This window comes from Myotis nattereri, assembly GCF_964212035.1.
Source record: "Myotis nattereri genome assembly, chromosome: 17".
Classification (NCBI taxonomy): Eukaryota; Metazoa; Chordata; class Mammalia; order Chiroptera; family Vespertilionidae; genus Myotis; species Myotis nattereri.
This window is the reverse complement of record NC_138092.1, coordinates 46,638,511-46,658,297: the sequence shown is the minus strand read 5'-3', so window position 1 is coordinate 46,658,297 and position 19,787 is coordinate 46,638,511. Positions and strand designations below refer to the sequence as shown.

General features: G+C 42.5%; 1 protein-coding gene across 1 annotated transcript in view; it reads right to left on the bottom strand.

The window, feature by feature from the left end:
- PRKDC (protein kinase, DNA-activated, catalytic subunit) overlaps nt 1-19,787 on the bottom strand; it is a gene marked incomplete at its 5' end in the record, with an annotated part of 203,039 nt that overhangs the window by 17,568 nt on the left and 165,684 nt on the right. Inside the window, 5 exons of the mRNA XM_081110966.1 lie at nt 550-710; nt 1,264-1,441; nt 6,342-6,532; nt 12,808-12,982; nt 17,186-17,372. Coding sequence (XP_080967092.1) covers nt 550-710; nt 1,264-1,441; nt 6,342-6,532; nt 12,808-12,982; nt 17,186-17,372 — 892 coding nt within the window. The remainder of the gene's footprint in view (nt 1-549; nt 711-1,263; nt 1,442-6,341; nt 6,533-12,807; nt 12,983-17,185; nt 17,373-19,787) is intronic.

Below are 19,787 nucleotides of genomic sequence, written 5' to 3'. Positions count from 1 at the left end.
ATGACGAAGCCCAGTGTAGGGCGAGGACTGCAGGGGACATACAAGCTGGTGAACAGAACATGTGTGGGACTGCAGGCTGCTTCTGTGCGCCCACACGCGAGCTGCACACTGTGAGTTCGGATGCCCCAGGGTCCCTCCGCACACGGTGCTGCTGCAGGCACGACAGGCACTGGGGGTGGGTGCCAGCTGAAATGTACTCCTTTCTCCCTGGACTAAGTAATGCCCACTCAGCACAGGCATCAACCGGTGCTAAGACCACAGCTTTGTCTTTATGGACAGTAAACTGTACTACAGAAAATTCCCATCTCTGTCCCAGATATACCTCCTCCTCTGTTCCTTGGGGTCCTTGTTCAGACAGAGTTATCAACATCCACTAAGGAAAATGGGTAAATGTGGACACTCCTTTATACAGTTTTAAATTACGCATGTTCTTGAAATGTAGTAAAATTATATGCTTGTTAGGAAAAACTAAAATATATGCATTATACACATTAATGTGCTTGGATAGATAGGAATATGTCTTTAAGTTCCACAGATACAGACACTCACCTCTTTTGTCATTAGGCTCAGGGTCTCCTCTGGGTACTGCTCTATGATCTGCAGCAGCCTGGGGAACTTCAGCCTGGCTTCACTGGAGTGTAATTTTAAAGCTTTTAACATTTTGTCCACCACAAGGGCAGGATACGTCTGCAGTTCTACGGACTCGGTAACTAACATGGACAGGGATAAAAACAGCCATGGTCAATACTAGTATATCCACTTACACATAAATTATAAATGTAACATGTAATTCTAGTTTCCCTTTTGGCTTATATTTTGTAGTGTGTCATTTTCCTCCCTAACAACTTCTTTAAAACACCAGAAGCAATTTTGGACTACAGATACAAGTTTCTATCTCGAAACTGAATGTTCTATGACATTACCCATTCTGCATGAAGCATGGTTTGCTTCCTGGGCTGGGAACATCAAGGGCAGCCACCGGTTCCTGAATTAATTCCAGGAACAAGAGTCAGGACACATAAGGCCAATCATACCAAACAAGCAAAACATGAAAGTGGAAGTTAAGTAAATGGAAAGCTGGAAGACAGCTTGACTCCAGGATAGAAGATAAGCAGGTCATGTTGCTTGGAGATGTCATTCCTTCTTAAAAAGGCAAGACTTTTCTCATTTAAAGCAAACACAAATAGGAAACCAAAAGTACGTACAAAGTTCTTAGACTTTACAGTAACATAATGTGATACAATTTTTTCTTTTGCAAGTCACCTGATGCAGTCTCTTCCTCCTCCCGAAGCCGTTGGTCACAGAAATCCACCAGCGCCATATAAGCATCTACCACCCCAGCTGTGGGCTGCGGGCACTGGCCGGAAGGGGCTTCCTCCTCAGCTGTCCTCGTGGCCTCGGAAAGGTGATGAAACGCTCTCTGGTGCAGCGCTGTGACCACCTAGAATTCACAGAGGTCTCAGAAAACCTGCCAGTGGGACTCAAGTTTTGTGGACAAACTCTACTTTCTACTTGTGATGATAAAGGTAGAATACTTGTAATTCATTAGTCATCAATCCTATATAATAAAAGCCTAATATGCTAAGTGTCATTCGGTTGCCTGTTCAACCAATCAAAGCGTAATATGCTAATGATATGCTAATGTGGCTCAACTGCTCACTATGACTTGCACTGACCACCAGGGGGCAGATGCTCCAACTGGTAGGTTAGTTTGCTGCTGGGGTCCTGCCGATCGGGACTGAGCGAGAGGGGCCAGACATGCCCTGGAATCCTCCTGTGGTCCCTCCCCAGCTGGCCAACCTCCCGCGTCCCTCCCCAACCCCAATCATGCACTGGTGGGGTCCCTCAGTCTGGCCTTTGCCCTCTCGCAATCCAGGACCCCTCAGGGGATGTCGGAGAGCCGGTTTCGGCCTGATCCCGCAGGCCAGGCTGGGGGACCCCACTGGTGCACAAATTTGTGCACCAGGCCTCTAGTATGTATATCAAAACCCACGCGACCATTATGACTGGACGACTGGCTGGTAGCCACGATGCACACTGACTACCAGGGGGCAGATGCTCAATGCAGGAGCTGTTCCCTGGTGGTCAGTGCGCTCCCATAGCCAACCTCCCGCAGCTGGCCAACCTCCTGCAGTCCCTCCCCCTTGCTGGCCAACCTCCCAGAGTCCCTCCCCCTGGCCAGCCAACCTCCTGTGGTCCTTCCCGCTGGCTAGCCGGCCCCGATCGACCCCAATTGCCAGCCAGGCCAAGGGACTCCACCGGTGCACGAATTCATGCACCAGGCCTCTAATAAAATAATAAATAGAGAAAGCTGGCTAAATGGAAAAGGGAGAGTCTGCCCTGATTGTGAAAGAGTAAGCAATTCCAGTAAGATCCTGAGCATATAAAATACAACCAAAAAAAAAAGAATAAGGCACGTGTGGGCCAGATAGTCCCCCAGTCACACAGAGTGGGCACCAAAAGTCCACGTGGATCACACAGCCCGTCAGGAATTTGAAGAGCTGGAAGTTGGCTCCCTGTGGCCAGTGTCCTGCACAGATGTTGGTAACATTGTGAAAGAGGAAGGCAAGGCTACACAACTAAAATGAGGTGGCTCCTGGTGAGATGAGGAGAGGCTGGTAACTATGAAAATACAAAATGATTTTAAAAAGCAGGCACTAAATAAAAAAGTGAAAGGGGCTGGTTTGTCCCACAAACTAGTGGGAAACCTGAGTGGGGACAGATGGTGAAAACTCCATTAACAAAAGTCATGCAAGAACCATCCACATCATTTCAACACAAATTTCCTATTTTTAATGTTGAAAAAAGTGAATCATTTAAATAAACAGGAAAAACTTGGAATATATCCATTTTCCACATAATAAATTTGGCTGGGCATAACTGTCAAATATATTATAAAAACACAAAGTAATGCTCATTATTTATTTACTAGAGGCCCAATGCACGATATTTGTGCAAGAGTAGGCCTTCCTTCCCCCGGCTGCCGGCATCGGCTTCCCTCTGGCACCCGGGACCCGGGCTTCCCTAGCAACCCCAGCTTCGTCTGGAAGGACGTACAATCTAATTAGCATATTACACTTTTATTATTATAGATTTTATCTACTTATTTGTTTTTAGTTTTTAAGGTCCAGGTAAAAACTAACCCTACCTAGGATCCTGAAATAATGGCTCTCTCATCTCAGCTATCAAAAAGCATTTAACCTAATTCCTAAAGACTGGGAGTGAATTTCCATAATTCATTCTTTTGAAAGCTGGTATATGATTATTCAAATAACATACTGTTTTTTAAAACTGTCTAATAAATCTTCATTTTAAGTAGGTGAAAAGCAATAAAATGGAACAAAGTAGAATAAAGAAATTTCAGAGCTCTATATTTTGCCCCAAAGCTGTAGTATCTCTTTTTATTTGGTGCTTCACTTAACAGATAGATAACCCACTGACAATCAGAGTCCCCTTGGAATCAGCAAAAGGCAAGCCTGTATTGCTACAGCTTTCCCTCTTAGAAATGCTTTGATTATTCTCATACTTTGGGTCATTGTTTTCATTTTCATTTGTCTCAATGTATCTTGATTCCTCCTTGATCTCATAGTTAACCCATTTATTAATTAGTAGCATGTTGTTTATCTTCCATGTGTTTTATTTTTGTTTCCCAGTTTTCTACTTGAATTTCATTTCTAATTTCATACCACTGTGATCACAGAACATGCTTGATATGATTTCATCCCCTTACATTTATTGAGTCTTGTTTTGTGGCTTAGCATGTGGTCTGATCTGGAAAATGTCCCATGTGCCCATGTATATTCTGCCTTTTTGGGGTGAAATGTCTAGAAATATCAATTAAATCCACCTGCTATAATGTGTCATTCAATGCCATGGTTTCCTTGTTGATTTTCTGTCTCCTTCTTCTCCCCCACATGTTTTTGTCATTTTATTTTACCTCTTTGTGTGTGTGTATTCCTTACTATTGTATTTACACATAAGTTCATACTTTTGACTTTATTGATTCACTGTTTTTACTATTTGCCTTTGTGAGATTTTTTTTCTGTTCTACATTTTAATTTTTTCTATTTTTCTACTTAAAGAAGTCCCATCAAGATTTCATGTACTGCTAATTTAGTAGTGACTGATTCCTTAATCTTTTGTTTGCCTGGGAAAATATCTTTCCTACAATTCTAAAAGATAACCTTGCTGGATAGAATAATCTTGGTTATAAGTTTTATCTTTTATCACTTTTAATAGAACATGTAATTGACCTTTGGGCCTGCAAAGCTTCTGTTGAAAAATCATCTGATGGTCTTACAAGAAATCCCTTGCATGTAAGTTGATGATTTTCGCATGATACTTTTAGTATTCTCTTTGTCTTTAATCTTAGGCATTTTAGTTGTAGGTCTCTTTGGGTTCATTTTTCTTCCCCCTCACCTAGGATATGTTTTCCATTGCTTTTTCAGAGAGAGTGGAAGAGAGGGAGGGAGGTGTGGGGAAGGGACAGAGAGACAGAGTAACACATCAATGTGAGAGAGACACATCAACTGGCTGTGTCCTGCTCGCTCACTAACTGGGGAAAGGGAGTGAAGCACAACCCAGGCATGTACTGTTGAGCAAGAATTGAACCTGCAACCCTTCAGTACGTGGGTGAACGCTCTAACCATTGAGAAACACCAGCCAGGGCTAGGGCTCTTTGGGTTCATCTTATTTGGGACTCTCCACACTTCTTGTACCTGGAAGTGTATTTCCTTCAAGAGTTTAGGAAATTTTTCAGTCATTATTTCTTCAGATAGAATTTGAATCTCTGTCTTTATCTCTTCTCTGTCTGGGACTGCTAAAATGTAAATGTTGGTGCCATTAATATTGTCCCCACAGGTCCCTTAAACTATCCTCATTATTTAAATTATTTTTTCTTTTTAGCTGTTCTGATTTGGTGTTTTCTGCTACCTTGTCTTCCAAATCGCTGATTCGATTCTCTGCTTCATTTAATCTGCATGTTCTTTATTCAGTTATTGTAGCCTTAAACGCTGACTGGTTCTTTATTATATTTTCCATCTCTTTAAGTTCTCCTTGAGTTCTTCTGTGGATGAGCTCTTGAGCAGGGGCTGACTCCACAAAGTGGGAGTTGCTTTATGGGGCTCCGGTGCCAGCTGAGACTGTCCAATGGGTGTGTTGTGTCTGGGTCCTCTTGAGAGGGGCTTTGGTATGGGTTAGGGTCAGCACAGCTTGTGCCTGGTTTGTGGTCACTTGGTAGGAGCTACAAATTGATCTGCAGTTGGTAGCTGCTTGTGCTGGGCTTGTGGCTGCTCAGTTGGATCTAAGATTGGCCAACACTTACTCAAAGTTTGGGGCCACCTAGTGGGAAATACAATGTAAGCTAAAGCCGGTGGCTATTGTGCTGGGGCCACCTGGCAGGAGCTACAATGCACATTGATGCTGGCTACCGCTTGTGTGAAGTTGTGGACTTCTGAGAGTCTGATGCATGAGCCAAGGCTAGACAACACTCTTGTGAGGTCTGTGGATTTTTGGAGTTTGCAATATAAGCTAGGCAGGCTGCTCATGGAGACAGGCAGACGAAAGAGGCTAGGGAGGGCCCAGTGATCAAGGGCTTGGGTTATCAGGGAAATACTGGGGTAGGGCAAATGTTAGCCAGGTTCATGGAGAGCACAGATGTAGTGCCCACCTGTGCTGGCCCAGTTGGGTGGGAAAAAGAGTTCAATGAAGGAAATGGCATGCCTACTAGTGTTTCCCTTCCTGAGAGGGTTACCCTGCTCCCTAACCCTGCAGCCCTCTCTCTGAAGTTATTCAATAGTTCCTCTCCATGTATCTCAGGCTTAGAGCCAGTGAATTTCTGCATGGGCCCTTTCGAAGCGGCATTTCAGTCTCACAGAGCCATTTGCCTCTCAACATCATCTCTGTTGGTGTTCAAAGCCAGATGTATGGGGACTCCTCTGTCCAGCACAGGTGCCCTGGGCTAGGGAGGCTGGTGTGGGGCTGAGACCCCCTTGCTCCTCACAGGGGCCTCCAAAGCCAATCCATTCCTCTCATTTCTTACTTGCCACACTGTGGATGGAAGACCTACCTGGTCTGCATCTTGACCCCTGCTACCTGTCTTGATGTGGCTTTTTCCTTATATCTTTAGTTATAGGCATTCCGCTCAGCAAAGGTTAAGGTGGTTCATTCTATCACTGAGTTGTAATTACGATGTGATCTCAGGAGGTGGCAAGTTCAGTTGACCTACTCCACCATCTTGACTCTGCCCTCTTCCCATTATTTCTTTCATGCAGCCAAAAGGTCGCACATTAAAGACATATAACATGCAAACACGAAAAGTTCATTCTCGTAATAACCATTACCTTTTCTACATTCTCTGAAGTGGATCCAGAAAGTTCCAAGATTCTTCTAGCCTTGCTTTTCTCAATTTCAGCAAGGCAGCTTGGCTCACTGCTGAGAGCATTAGCTATGATCCGGTAAGTTGTACCCAAGAGAACATTATGGTCACGGAAAGCCAAAATATTTTTGCTTAAGTAGCTTGATGTGTTCTCACCTATTGGATTAAACACACACACACATACAAACTCACACAGGATTTCCTTCAGAAGTAAATGAATACCATAAGGTAAAAAAAAAGTTTATAGTATATAAAAGTTGTTTTCTACTAAGAAATTAACTAAAATAAATCTTGATGTTATAAGAAACTAACTTCAAACACTGGTTAGGTAGTCTTGAACTAATATTAATGAAAAATGTTCTTTGTTAGCAGTGACCATATCTAAGTACACAGAGGCTAAGCAAATAAAATACTTTTATTCAAGTATCATCATTACGCATTTTGTCACAGCACCTAAAAATGGATTTTTTGCATAGCCACGAATAACCCATAGTTTTTTTGTGTGTGTTTTTTCCTTCCCCAATTTTATATATATTTTTATTGATTTCAGAGAGGAAGGGAGAGGGAGAGATGGAAACATCAATGATGAGAGAGAATCGTCTATTGGCTGCCTCCTGCATGACCCACACTGGGGATCGAGCCCACAACCCAGGCATGTGCCCTTGACCAGAATCAAATCCAGGACCCTTCACAGGCCAACTCTCTTTCCACTGAGCCAAACCGGGTGGGGAACCCAGAGTTTTTTAATTGATACTGTTACCTGTTGTGATAAAGCAACAGAGACTAGAGACTGGCACGTTTAAAGGTCTGATTCTTCCCGTTTAAAAAAAAAAAGGCTGAAAGAGCTCATTACCATCAAAACAGTATTACAATAAACTGTAAAGGGACCTTTTTAAGAAGAAAATGTGAATAAGAAAATATTGCAAAGAAAAAATCCTGACAAAAGCAAACATAATAAAATCAGTGAATCAATGAACACTAAAGCTAGTATAAAGGTTAAAAGGCCAAAGTAGGAAGATCATGAGTAAATACAGCTGTAAATTAAGGGATACACACAAACACATGCATAAAAGAAGTAAAATAATGATGACAAAAACAAACGTGAAAGGGGTAAGTAAAAATGGTAGTGAGTTTATTATGTCTTAAAACTTAAGCAACCATCAACTTAAAATACACTGCCATAAACACAGCCTGGTATATATGAAGTACAAGGTAACCACAAAGCAAAAATGTACAAGAAATATACAGGAAATAAAGAGAAAGAAATCCAAATACAATACTACAGAAAGTTATCAACACATGAGAGAAGAGAATAAGAGACTAAGAAAGGAACAGAGAAGAACTACAGAAACAGTTAATGGCTGTAACTTCATACTATTACTACTTATTTTAAATGAAAATGGACTAAATACTCAAATCGAAAGACAAAAGGATAGGAGCTTTCCAAGATGGCTGCAGAGTAGCTGGAAGCTGTGCACACCTGCTCCCAGCCCCAAACCGGATTTACAGTGCAATTACAGAGCAACCAAGTTGAAAAACCAAGCTAAAAGTATCTGATCAGAAATATTACAGCGAAGGACTAAAGAAGCCACATAGATACATAGATACTGGTAAGAAGGGCAGAGACAAGGAAAGGGAGCGCCCCCGCCCCCCCTCACACACACACATATACACTCAGCAGGTACTGAGAAGCCGGAGCAGTTGGGGAGGCCCTTTTCCCTAGGAGGGTGGGGTCTCAACCATCACAGGTATCCCCAACCCAGAGCAAGAGACAGGAAGAGGCGCCTGTGTGGCATCTGAGGTGGGAACTGGTGGGGATCCGCCCCCCTGGGAGAACTGGAACGTGCCATCACAGGGCAGGAGCGCTCCCACTGTCCAGCACGAGCCTAGAGAGTTGGCTCCGGACTGCAGCCTGCGACCGCTGGAGAGGCCACGCCAAGAGGCCTGCTGGCTACACAGCAGGGACTTAGGGGGGCCCTCTGTTCTCTGGAAAGGCTTCGGGCAGAGACCTAGGCAGTGACTAACCTGCGTGGCTTGGGGGAGCGGAACAGTCTCCCGCCGGCCCCACCTGCAGAGCTGCTCAGCCTGCCGGTCGCTGGTTGGTCAGTGGAGGGGAGCCGTGCGGGGCTGGGATTTGGCGGCCTACGGAAGACGGGCAGGGCGGGGATTTGGGGCCCATCATGCTGGGTTTGATGGTGTGGGGCAGCTGGACTTTCAGCCATTCTGCTGGGTTAGCAGCCCGAGGGAGCGGAGAAGGGACTGTAGGCCCCACCCTGCAGGGACCAGATGTGCAGAGATCATAGTGTGTTGGAGGCTGACTTCTGGCCCCTCCCTGGATAGGCAGCACAGGGCTGCAGGGGGGCGGGCAGAGCTGGGATTTCTTGACTGTCTCCCTGGAGGCTTCTGTCTGGGCGTCAGGGTGCTGGGCTCTGGGTCTACATTACCGAGACACAGGTCCAGGCTTCCCTGAAAGTTCAACCCGTGCTACCCCTGAAAGAAGAAGTGCCCACCCTCTTCCTATACATTGCGGAAACCACCCCCAACGGGAGAATGTATGGATCAGCCCTGCCAAGCCCCGAACACCCTGCTGGGCACAGTGCTGTGGAAGGAGGGGAGAGCAGCTCAGCGCGGGACATTCAAAGACTGAGGCCCTGGGTTACTGTCTGGGACTGGGAGGAAGTGCTCAGCCCCTGCGATCTAGGCTGGCATCGTCCTCAACAGGAGACCCTTTTGATCTTCCCCTGAGCCCAGGGCAGCTGCACTTGCTCCTGCAGAGGGGATGGCTGGCTGTACCCAACCTGAACCTGCAGTGAGACCACCTGGGGGGCAGCTAGAGTTGGAATCTCAGGCAGAGATGGAGGGATTTGGCTTTGAAGCCAGAACGACTTTCCCTTCATTGCGTGCCTGCCTGCGTGATCCCCAAGTAGGGGACCCCCTAGGCCCATCTCAGCTAACCTGCGTTCATCCTAGTCTCTCTTCAGAAGGCGGGGGAGGAAGACCAGGAACCTCAAGGGAAAGGCGGAGAAGCCGACAGGCAGGCAGACCTCAGGGAACCTCGGTCTTATCACAGATTTGCTCCCAGCTCGAAGCTGGAAGAAGCCGACCGATGCTTTTACAGATTAGCCCCTCTCACGTACACACAGGTCCAGTCAACACCGACACACACAGTGGACAGCACTGTAGCTTCAGAGAGGTAGCCCAAGGCTGGTCACACACAATGTCTGACAGCAGCCTGCACCTGAACCTCATCCAAATGGACACAGAACCAACACAACCAGTAACAAGCTTCAGACCACACTAGAGCTCAACCAAACTAGCTACACAAGCAGCACACCCAAGGGTGGATCCTGGCAGGCACCAGGCCATGCTGGGAGCAACCCCTGCTCAGGGAACAGCCCCCGCACAGTAAATGGTAACCATCTGTAGTCACTGAGCCTGAAGGGTTAACTCCATCCACAAAAGGGCCAACAGCAATCAAGCCTTCAACTACAACAAAGGGGTGGGGGGGGAGGGGGGAGATGACACACACATACTTCACAAGAGACTTTCCTGGAGCATGGAGCTCAGACGATCTGGAAGACTGCCACATCCCAACAAGAACCGCCAGACTGCACCTATACAGCAGCTGGCACACCATGGTCGGGATGGAGCCTCACAGCCAGCCAGCCTGAGGTGAGATCCCACCCACAAATGGGCCAACGGCAATCAAGACTCAATTACAAAAGGAGGGCCCACATAACCCACACAAGAGACCTTCCTAGAGCATCCAGCTCAGGCGATCAAGGAGCTGCTCCACTGGGTCCCATAGGACACACTCCATAGGCAACCCCATGAACACTGGGAGTCACAGCAGTTCTATCTAATAAATAGTAACCAACACAAAGAGACAGCCAAAATGTGGCACAAAGAAACAGGTCCCAAATGAAAACACAGGAAAAGAGCTAAATTAAATGGAGACAAAATATCAGATATATAATTCAAAGTAATGGTTATAAAGATGCTCAAGGAACTTAGTAAGAGCTACAATAGCATAAAAAAAAACCCATAAACTCATCAAAAATAACAGTCAGAAATCAAGAGTACCATATCTGGCATCAAATACACTGAAAGGAATGAAAGTAGGTTAGATAAAGCAGAGGATTGAATCAGTGATTTGAGTGACAAGGGAGAAAAAAAAACACAAACCAGAGCAGCAAAAGGAAAAAAGAATTAAAAAGAATAAGGATAGCCCTAGCCGGCTTGGCTCAGTGGATAGAGCATCAGCCTGCAGACTGAAGGGTCCTGGGTTCGATTCTGGCCAAGGGCACATGCCTGGGTTTCAAGCCATTCAATGCTCCCCTATAGGGGGTGTGCAGGAGGCAGCCAATCAATGATTCTCTCTCATCATCAATGTTTCTATTTCTCTCTCCCTCTCCCTTCTCTGAAATCAATAAAAATACATTACAAAAAAAAAAGAAGAAGGATAGTTCGAAAGAACTTTGGGACAATATGAAAACCTAACAATAGCTGCATCATAGGGGTACAGAGGAGAAGAGAGTGAGCAAAGGAGTTGGGTTAACTGGATGAAGGAAGGAGAAGAGATTAGTCAAAGACGGTATCTGCATCGCCTATGGACACAGACAACAGTGTGGTGAAGGCGTGGGGGGCAGCGCACGAGGGCTGGGTGGAGATGGGGAAAGGGGGGGATATCTCTAACAGTGTCAACAATAAAAATAAAAAAAAAGACAAAATGATAACGACGATGTGGCACATATATACCATGATTATTCAGCTGTGAAAAATAATGAAATCATACCATTTGCAACAGCATAGATGAACCTAGAGCAGTGATGGTGAACCTTTTGAGCTCGGCGTGTCAGCATTTTGAAAAACCCTAACTTAACTCTGGTGCCGTGTCACATATAGAAATTTTTTTATATTTGCAACCATAGTAAAACAAAGACTTATATTTCTGATATTTATTTTATATATTTAAATGCCATTTAACAAAGAAAAATCAACCAAAAAAATGAGTTCGCGTGTCACCTCTGACATGCGTGTCATAGGTTCGCCATCACTGACCTAGAGAATAGTGTGCTAAGTGAAATAAGTCTGACAGAGAAAGACAAATACTATATGATTTCACATATATGTGGAATCTGAAGAACAAAATAAATGAACTAAGAAAACAGAAACAAACTCATAAATAACAAACCAAACTGATGCTTGCCCGATGGAAGGAGGGCTGAGGCTAACTGAAAAAATGAAGGGATTAAGAAGTACGAAATGGCAGTTACAAAACAGCCATGGAGATATAAGGTATAGAGAATATAGTTAATATTATAATAACTATATATGGTGTCAGATGGTGCAAGATTCACCAAGGGAATCGCTTTGTACATTATTTAACTATCTAACCACTATACTGTACACCTGAAACTAGTATAATATTGAAAGTCAACTGTAGTTAAAAAAATTTTTGAAGTAAAGGTCTGTTTTTTCATGTTACTGTGTGACTCTAGGAAAGATGATCCAGCCTTGGATAATCTTGCAGCGATGTGGAAGGTGGTGGGAGAGATGTGAGAAGGCGGTGTGAAAGAGAAAGGGTGCTCTCAGCAAAGGCCATCAACCACACCACCTGCTCTTCCATGGGATGACCATCCTCTGACTGATTCGTCTCACATACGTGACCATAACCACTGCCTCTGCTTATTTCACAAGGCTGATTCAAAGTCAGCCAACCATAACTACTAAATCAGTAAAATTATTTTTATATGTACCAACTTTTATCTTCATATCAGCACACTCCTCCTATCCCTCCATCCCCCTCAAAAAAACAAACAAAAACCAACCCATTAAATATTTAAACCATTGTAAGGATGATTTTCTGATCCTGGGACCAATAGAGAAAGACTGTTTTTCTTGTCTGCATATTTACTGAGGCAGATACTCTGATATGATACCCTGTCCTGCTGAAGAGTCAATTATAATTGGGAGCATGTTTCATAATGGTGCTCCTATGTACCTTTGGATATATGGTAACAGAGCTAGCATACCAGGTCCAAAAAATAATTAAGAGAAAGGTTTTCTCCCCTGAGTCTTAACAGGTATATTGTTATGAAAAGAGAAGATCTGAAGAAGAAAAAAGCTTTTTAATGTCTTATTTTACAAAGTAATTCTTATATGTAAACATTAAGATTCATAATTTAACTAAATATGAAAGAGGGTTTTACTTTCAATTCCATTTTATAGATACAGAAATAAAAGCTCCAAATGTCCTATGCACTAGCAATACTAAACTATAAAGTACCTTGGCTCCAAATATTTAATAAAATTATAAATACTTAATTGCCAATGTCAGACAAATCTACACAAATAATAGTTTTAGAAGACTACAGAGATGTAATATAGAATAGCATTCTTAAACTTGTATACATAGAGCAGTTTCATACCCAACAAAGAGGCTGTTTTCAACACAGAAAGAATCTGCTCCGGACGATTCTGGGTCTGGCTCTGGCTGTGCCTGAGCCGACAGTAGCTATGTACCCATCTCACCAGCCACTCATCTCTTGTTTTTGATTCTTTATGCAGGTCCTTCAATAGTTTCAAGGCAAGTGAGAAATTGTTCTATATAATAGAAGAGAGAAAGGAGTACAATGACAGAAATGTAAATTTAGAAATAAAAGCATTTTACAAAAGAAGTTTTTTGTTAATTGGCCTGGTTTCCTTTATGTATGACACAATTCACCTTAGAGCAGCTAATCCATCTCCTTAGCTTACATTAAATATCTTTTTATTTATCACGTGTATATAATTCACATTTACAGTATGCAATTCAGTGTCTTTTAATATATTCAAAAGCTGGGCAACCATCACCACTGTCTCATTCAGAACATGTTCATCAACCCCAAAGAAACCTTTGATGTCAGAGGAATCGTGGCACGAGAGGTCCCCTTGATCTCTCCCTTGAAGTTACAACAATTTGAACAGTTACAACTTTAAGAATGAATATGCTGCTCAACACAGAAACACGTATGAGAGATCCGTGTATTGAAACATTGTAAGGTGAGTGGGAAGGGAGAGCTGCTGAGGCGGTGCCAGGGAGGCAGCCTGGAGGTCACTGCTGGTCTCAGGCGGGGAAGAATCAGGTTGCCACGGCACTCCCTTCAGCCAGGACCGGGAGAGGGATGCAGTGCGCATTCCCGTGGGAGTGGTTGCTATGCATTGCAGCTAAACCCAGTGACCTGGGCAGGGAGGAAGGACCAAGGTGCAGCCACAGCTATCTGGCAACTGCCAATGCCAGGCAGAAAAGCAAAGCCACCAAGCCTGGCCATCTCCCCGCGGGCTCCGGGAGCTAGCAGGGGACCGCAGAAGGAGCTGTAGCAGTGAGTGCTGGGACAGAACACAAACCTTCTCTCCTATGCACCAAGTTCCTGCTATCATAACTTCACAATCTACTTAAGACCTGCCTTCTTTCTGCTTTTTACTTCCTTCCATGTCCAACTAAGCAAACCCATCATCCCCGCCATTCTCTTAGTGATATTCTCTATCATTAGCCTTTAGGTGTCATTTGCAGGTGTCACCCCATCTGGCAAAACCACACTCTGCGTTCATCAAAATGCAAGCCTTTCCTGCTCTTACACGCACAACGTCACTGCAGACCACACCAGCCAGGTTCAGTGCTGCCTCAAAATCCGAGTGTGGTCGGCTTTCCCCACACAGTCCAGAGTCATCTTTAAACCTCCTCACTTTCCTCAATTCTCCTTCCTGCTCACTCGCTGCAGCTGACTTCACCTCCTACTTCTCAGAGAAAGCAGATGAGCTCTCTCACTCTTCCTCACACGGCAGCGCATTCTTCCTTCCCGCCCTCCATTCTGAGAGCAGGCTCACCTTTGCCCCGAGTCCCGTCCCCACCAGCCTCCACAAGGAATCTTATTTTACCTGTGACTCCTCCTCTGTATGTCCAATCCCTCCTGATTAGTTCCTTCCATTAGGATTTAAACATCTCCGGCCTCCTTTATCTTAGAAAGAATTCCTCCTGACCTCCCTTGCTTCTTGTCATGGCTTCTTTAGGAGCAGCCTGTGCTCACTGTCTATGTTCTCTCCTCCCGCTTTTACCCAGTCCACCATCCACTACACTCTGACTTCTGTTACTCCAGTGAAACAGTTCTCACCAAACTCAACAGCAACCTCCTTATGTTACATGCAAGGGCACTTTTTAATCTTGAAAACCTTCACTCTCTTTGGTAACTGACACTGATAATTTCTGGTTCTTACCTTGTGGTCTCACAGTGCCTTTGTAGGCTCCTCCTCCTGTGTTCACCCCAAAACTGTTGGTCTGTTTTGGGGACTGATCCTGGTTATCTTATCTCCTTCCATGGTTTCCATGACTAGCCACATGCTAATCGCATGGAGACCTCTATCGCTAGCATAACTCTTTTTCTCCAGAGCTTCCAATTTCTTATGTAAACTTAGTGAAGGGAAATTACAACTTGTTTGTCTTCAAGGCCTTGCAAATTCAACATGTCTCAAACTTAAGATATCATCTGCCCCACAAACTACTCTTCCTTCTTTATTCCCATCCACCCAGCTTCTCAGGTTAAAAACCTGGTTATCATCCTTCCTCCTCACAAACACAACTAGTCATCATGTCTCATTTGAGCAAACCCTGTCAATTTCCTTAAATCTGCCCACTCACCTCCATTTCCATGACCTCTAACCTAGATATGGCCACCACCATCTCTCACATGGATTAATATAAAAGCTTGCTAATCCTTCGCCCTTTCTTAGATCATTTCTTCTCACTACATCCAAAATGCATTTTAAAATTGCACATCTGATCACCTGATCACAGAGCTTTCTTGCACAAAGTTGCACAGCCATTTAGTAGGCGCTGAAATTTAACCTCTGCTCCACTCAGGAAACCAAGTTCTCAGCGTCACTCTTGGGTCTTATGTGTTATTCCTGCTACCCTATTTCATCCTTGAGTTCCCAACTTAGACATCACCTTCTACTCCAAGCTTCCTTTGTTTCCATAAGACTGTCAGGTGTCCTTCCCATGAGGTTTTTAATATTATGAATTATAATTGTTTGTCCACTTGTTTCTATTTTGTTCAACATGGTATCTCTAGCAACTAATGAAATGCTTGGTAATAAAAAAAGGCAAAACTCAAATTTCACTTCTGCTACTTTTGACATTTTGAAGAGTATGAGAAGGTAAATTAAAATAAACTGAAGGTTTTATATCATCTGATGACTTAAATTATTCCTTTTCTCTCCATCTCCAACATTACTGGTATTGATAACTAACTCTATTTACCCTATTTTTATGTGTGAATATTGCAGAAAAATTCTGAAAAGCCAACATGCCACATGAAAGATATTTGGGTATTTTGGTGATTTTCACATATTTCCAACTAATATATTTATGATCCGTTTCTTTCCTCCTCTTTTCTCGTCATGCTCCCCCCTCTCCCCCAGGTGGGGAGCTCTGAGCAGTAGCGTGGCAGTAGAGAGCATTCTTTGTCTCTCCATCTGGGATGAACACCCTGACTTCCCACTAAGAAGCTACATGCACCCCTCCTCAGCCATGTGTCATGGAAGGCCTCTCCTGCTTGTAATCGAGCTAAAGCAGTGGGAGACAATGGCTGGTGCTTTCTGGAAAAAACCAAACATGCTTTTTTTGTTTGGTTTCATTTTTGCCAAGAAATAAGAGAAAAACCATTTCCAGGAATATGTGGTATGGAAGAAGCAGGTGTAAAACATTCACAGCTATTTCCAACCACAAAGGGTGAGCTGGAGCTGCCAGAGAGTGCCGCGATGTAGAGTCTGAGCACTGAGCCACTACGGTGGAAGGGAGAACCCAGGGAGAGAAAGCAGGTCCTAGTCTTTGAAAGCTAGCTCTTCTAGACTTTTCATTTATGGGTACTAACAACTCTCCTTTATTCACTTGGGCTGCTTTGGGTTGGGTTTTCTGTTATTTGTAATATAAAGATTCCTAAATGATATAACATCTATCTCAGAGAAAAATCTATACGTGAACACAAACGTATAAAACAGAAATATTTATTACTTCTACTAGAAGTAGAAAGCAACATTCTTTGCTTTATAATAGCAATCAATTTAGGGTTATTAAAAAAAACAAGCTCTCCCAGTCTGTTCAAATATGATTTGATACACTTAAGTAGTTTATATGCAACTTTTAAGTACAGCATGATTACATATTAATAAAGAGTCGAATTATCAAATGATAGAATTCTACAAACTAAATCTAAATATAATTTGTAAATAACTGGCAAGCATTCATTTTGCTAAAGCTCAAACCTGATATTAAGCTTATTTCCTTTTTCAATAACAGAAAATAATTATTTTGGTTGTTGTTTTTTTAATCCTCAGCCAAGGATATTTTTCCATTTATTTTTAGAGAGTGGAAGAGAGAGGGAAAGATAGAGAGAGATATCTATGTGAGAGAAACACATCAATTGTTTGCCTCATGCACGCACCCCGACCAGGGCCCAGGAGGAGCCTGCAACCGAGGTACATGCCCTTGACCAGAACCGGGGACCCTTCAGTCTGCAGGCCAACACTCTATCCAATGAGCCAAACCAGCTAGGGTGAAAATACTTATTTTGAAATGGTTAACAAGTATATAAAAACTTTAGAGGCTTTCTGGAAAATTTTAAGTAGGTGTTTATTTTCTTACAAAGAGGAAAAATTACCAAATACTCAATTATCTTTAAGATTCAGATTTTTTTTTAAAGCTAAGTTTTAAAAGAAGCTAATTTAAGAAAATCCTGTGAAACAATAGAGGACATAAATCTGAGTACCTACCTGCTTCCTTGCGCTCTCTATCATCTTCATTTTCATGGAAAACTTACAGCTCTTGACCAGAGAGCAAATGTCTTCTTCCTGCTCCCGCCCTTCCATCCTGTCACTGGAATCTGCATCCCCATCTATGTCCATACTGTGATCATCCGGAAGAGTAAGTTTCTCCTCTATTTTGCTGAGAAAGAAACATCTACACAAAACAGAGAAAAATGAGAATTTACACCACATGAAAGAAATCTTTGACATATAGGACACACTACTGGATAGCATTTACAGACAAAAATTTTATATTTATTAAAATTTTGCTCATTTTCTGGACTGTATAGGTACACTCTAGGTACTGGATTTAATCTCCATCTTAATTAACTCTTTAAACATCACCAAGGATATTTCACAGAATTTTCCAGATATCGTTTATCATCTCCACCTCCACAAAAATAAAGCATTTAAACTCACAATTTTCTCTCTTAAAGGACAATATACTAGTACCCTGTGTTGAGTCAAAGGTCATTTTTCTCCTTATATCTCCCAATCTAAACTTCTACTCTCAAAGGTGAAAAATATAAAGCGGCAAACAGGTTATAGTCACTGAAAATATTAAAAGATAACACTGCATTGCTATAAAATTATTTTTATTTGTACCACAATTTACATATTTGACTTTGTTCTAGTGATTTTATTTTCATTGTTAGCAATACTGGCAAACATACAAAATTCACCACTGCTCAAATATCAACTAATTTCCTCTTCATCCAGGAACTAATTTCAATTTTCTTAGAAAAACTGTGGCCAGATAAACTAGTATGTCTCATATATACCTTTCTTTTGTTTCTGTGGTTATTCCAAAGATACAAGCGTCTCTAGTAATCTACCTGCTTCTGTGCTCCTTGCCCCCTCACCCAATACAAGGGCATTCCCTCCCTCCTAAGAGCTGCTACTATTTTTCTAAGTTTCAAATTTTTAATTATAAGAATAAGCAAGTACAAGTAATGGAGGAATCCCACTGGTGTAATCCAATAACAACACCATCTACAAAAATTCTCTTCCGCTGGTTCACAGATCTAAATGTAAGAACTACCTAAAACTGTAACATTTCTAGAAGAAGAAAAGACATAGGGGAATAATTTTGCCTGATGTGCCTGGAATATCAGCTTGAAGGGGCTCTTGCTAGTCAAATGTGAGACAATTTGAACATGAAATAATTAAGGACAATAATGGATTACACTTCATTAAATAAAACTGGAGCCCATGATTCTATATTGATAATTAAAATGTAAGTAAACAAATACATGAACAGATGGGGAGAAGGGAGGGCTCTTCCTTACAACAGGACGTAGACCGATAAACATGGAACAAGTAGTGGGAAATTATCACCTTGCAACTAATATTGTCAAGACTGGCTTGAGCTAAGAGTAATGCACAGGTATGAAAAGTAGAGTGTTCTAATGAGAAGCAGGACATATGCAAGTCTCAAAGTATCTCCCACATTGCTTATACGCTGGAAAGGAAATAAACAGGCATTTACACTGGAGAGACCGGACAATATTTTAACCAGGGAATCAAAATTACTATTATCAGTAAAAGGCAGATGGATACTCTGCGCTTCCAGATGTGATAGCCTGAGAAGCATACTTCACTTCCGTGGTATTCTGGCTAGGGATGCATCATCTGAATGCAGCTAACCATAAGGATACATAGACAAACAAACTGAGGAACCTTCCACAAAAGTGTCAATGTCATGAAAAATGTCTGAGGAACTGCTCCAAATTAAAGGAGACTAAAAGATATACCAACTAAATGCAGTATATAATTCTGGACTGGATCCTGTCTTAGAAGGGGAGAAAATGCTTTAAAAGGCTTTAATGTGACAATTGACAAAACTGAAATTGAGGCTGTAGATTAAAAATAAAAACTGTAAAATTATGCTTGCACTGTGATTACTCTTTGAAAGAATACTTTTTGTAGGAAATGTACACTGGTAAGTAAAGAGGTAAGGGTTCTTGTGTATACAACTTATCCTCAAATGGTTCAGAAAATAAATGTGTATGTGGAGAGAATAAAAAGCTCATGTGGCAACATGTTAAAAAACAGTGAACCTGGGTAAAAGGTACACAGAAGAGTTTTATTTTTCTTGCAACCATTCTATAGGTAAGAAGTTATCCCAAAATAAAAAGTAGAAGAAGTATACAAAATTGAAAGTATAAAAAGTAAATTAAAATATAATGGCAAGACTATCACATGAGGGATCAGAGTCCTTGAATCCTACTTACTGTATATATTTGTGCAAAATAATTTATAACCTCTCTGGATCTATTACCTCCTCTCTTAAATATCTACACTAATAAAAGAGAAAAATGGTAATTGGCGTACGACGATACCCTTTTCATTGGCTAATCAGGGCTATATGCAAATTAACTGCCAACTATGATTGGCAGTTAACTGCCAACTATGATTGGCAGTTAACTGCCAACTAAGATTGGCAGTTAACTGCCAACAAGATGGCGGCTAATTTGCATATGTAGGCACAATGCAGGTAGCGAAAGGGAAAGCAGGAAGAAGCCCCCTGCCACTGACAGTGATCGGAAACCCAGGGGGGAGCTAAGAT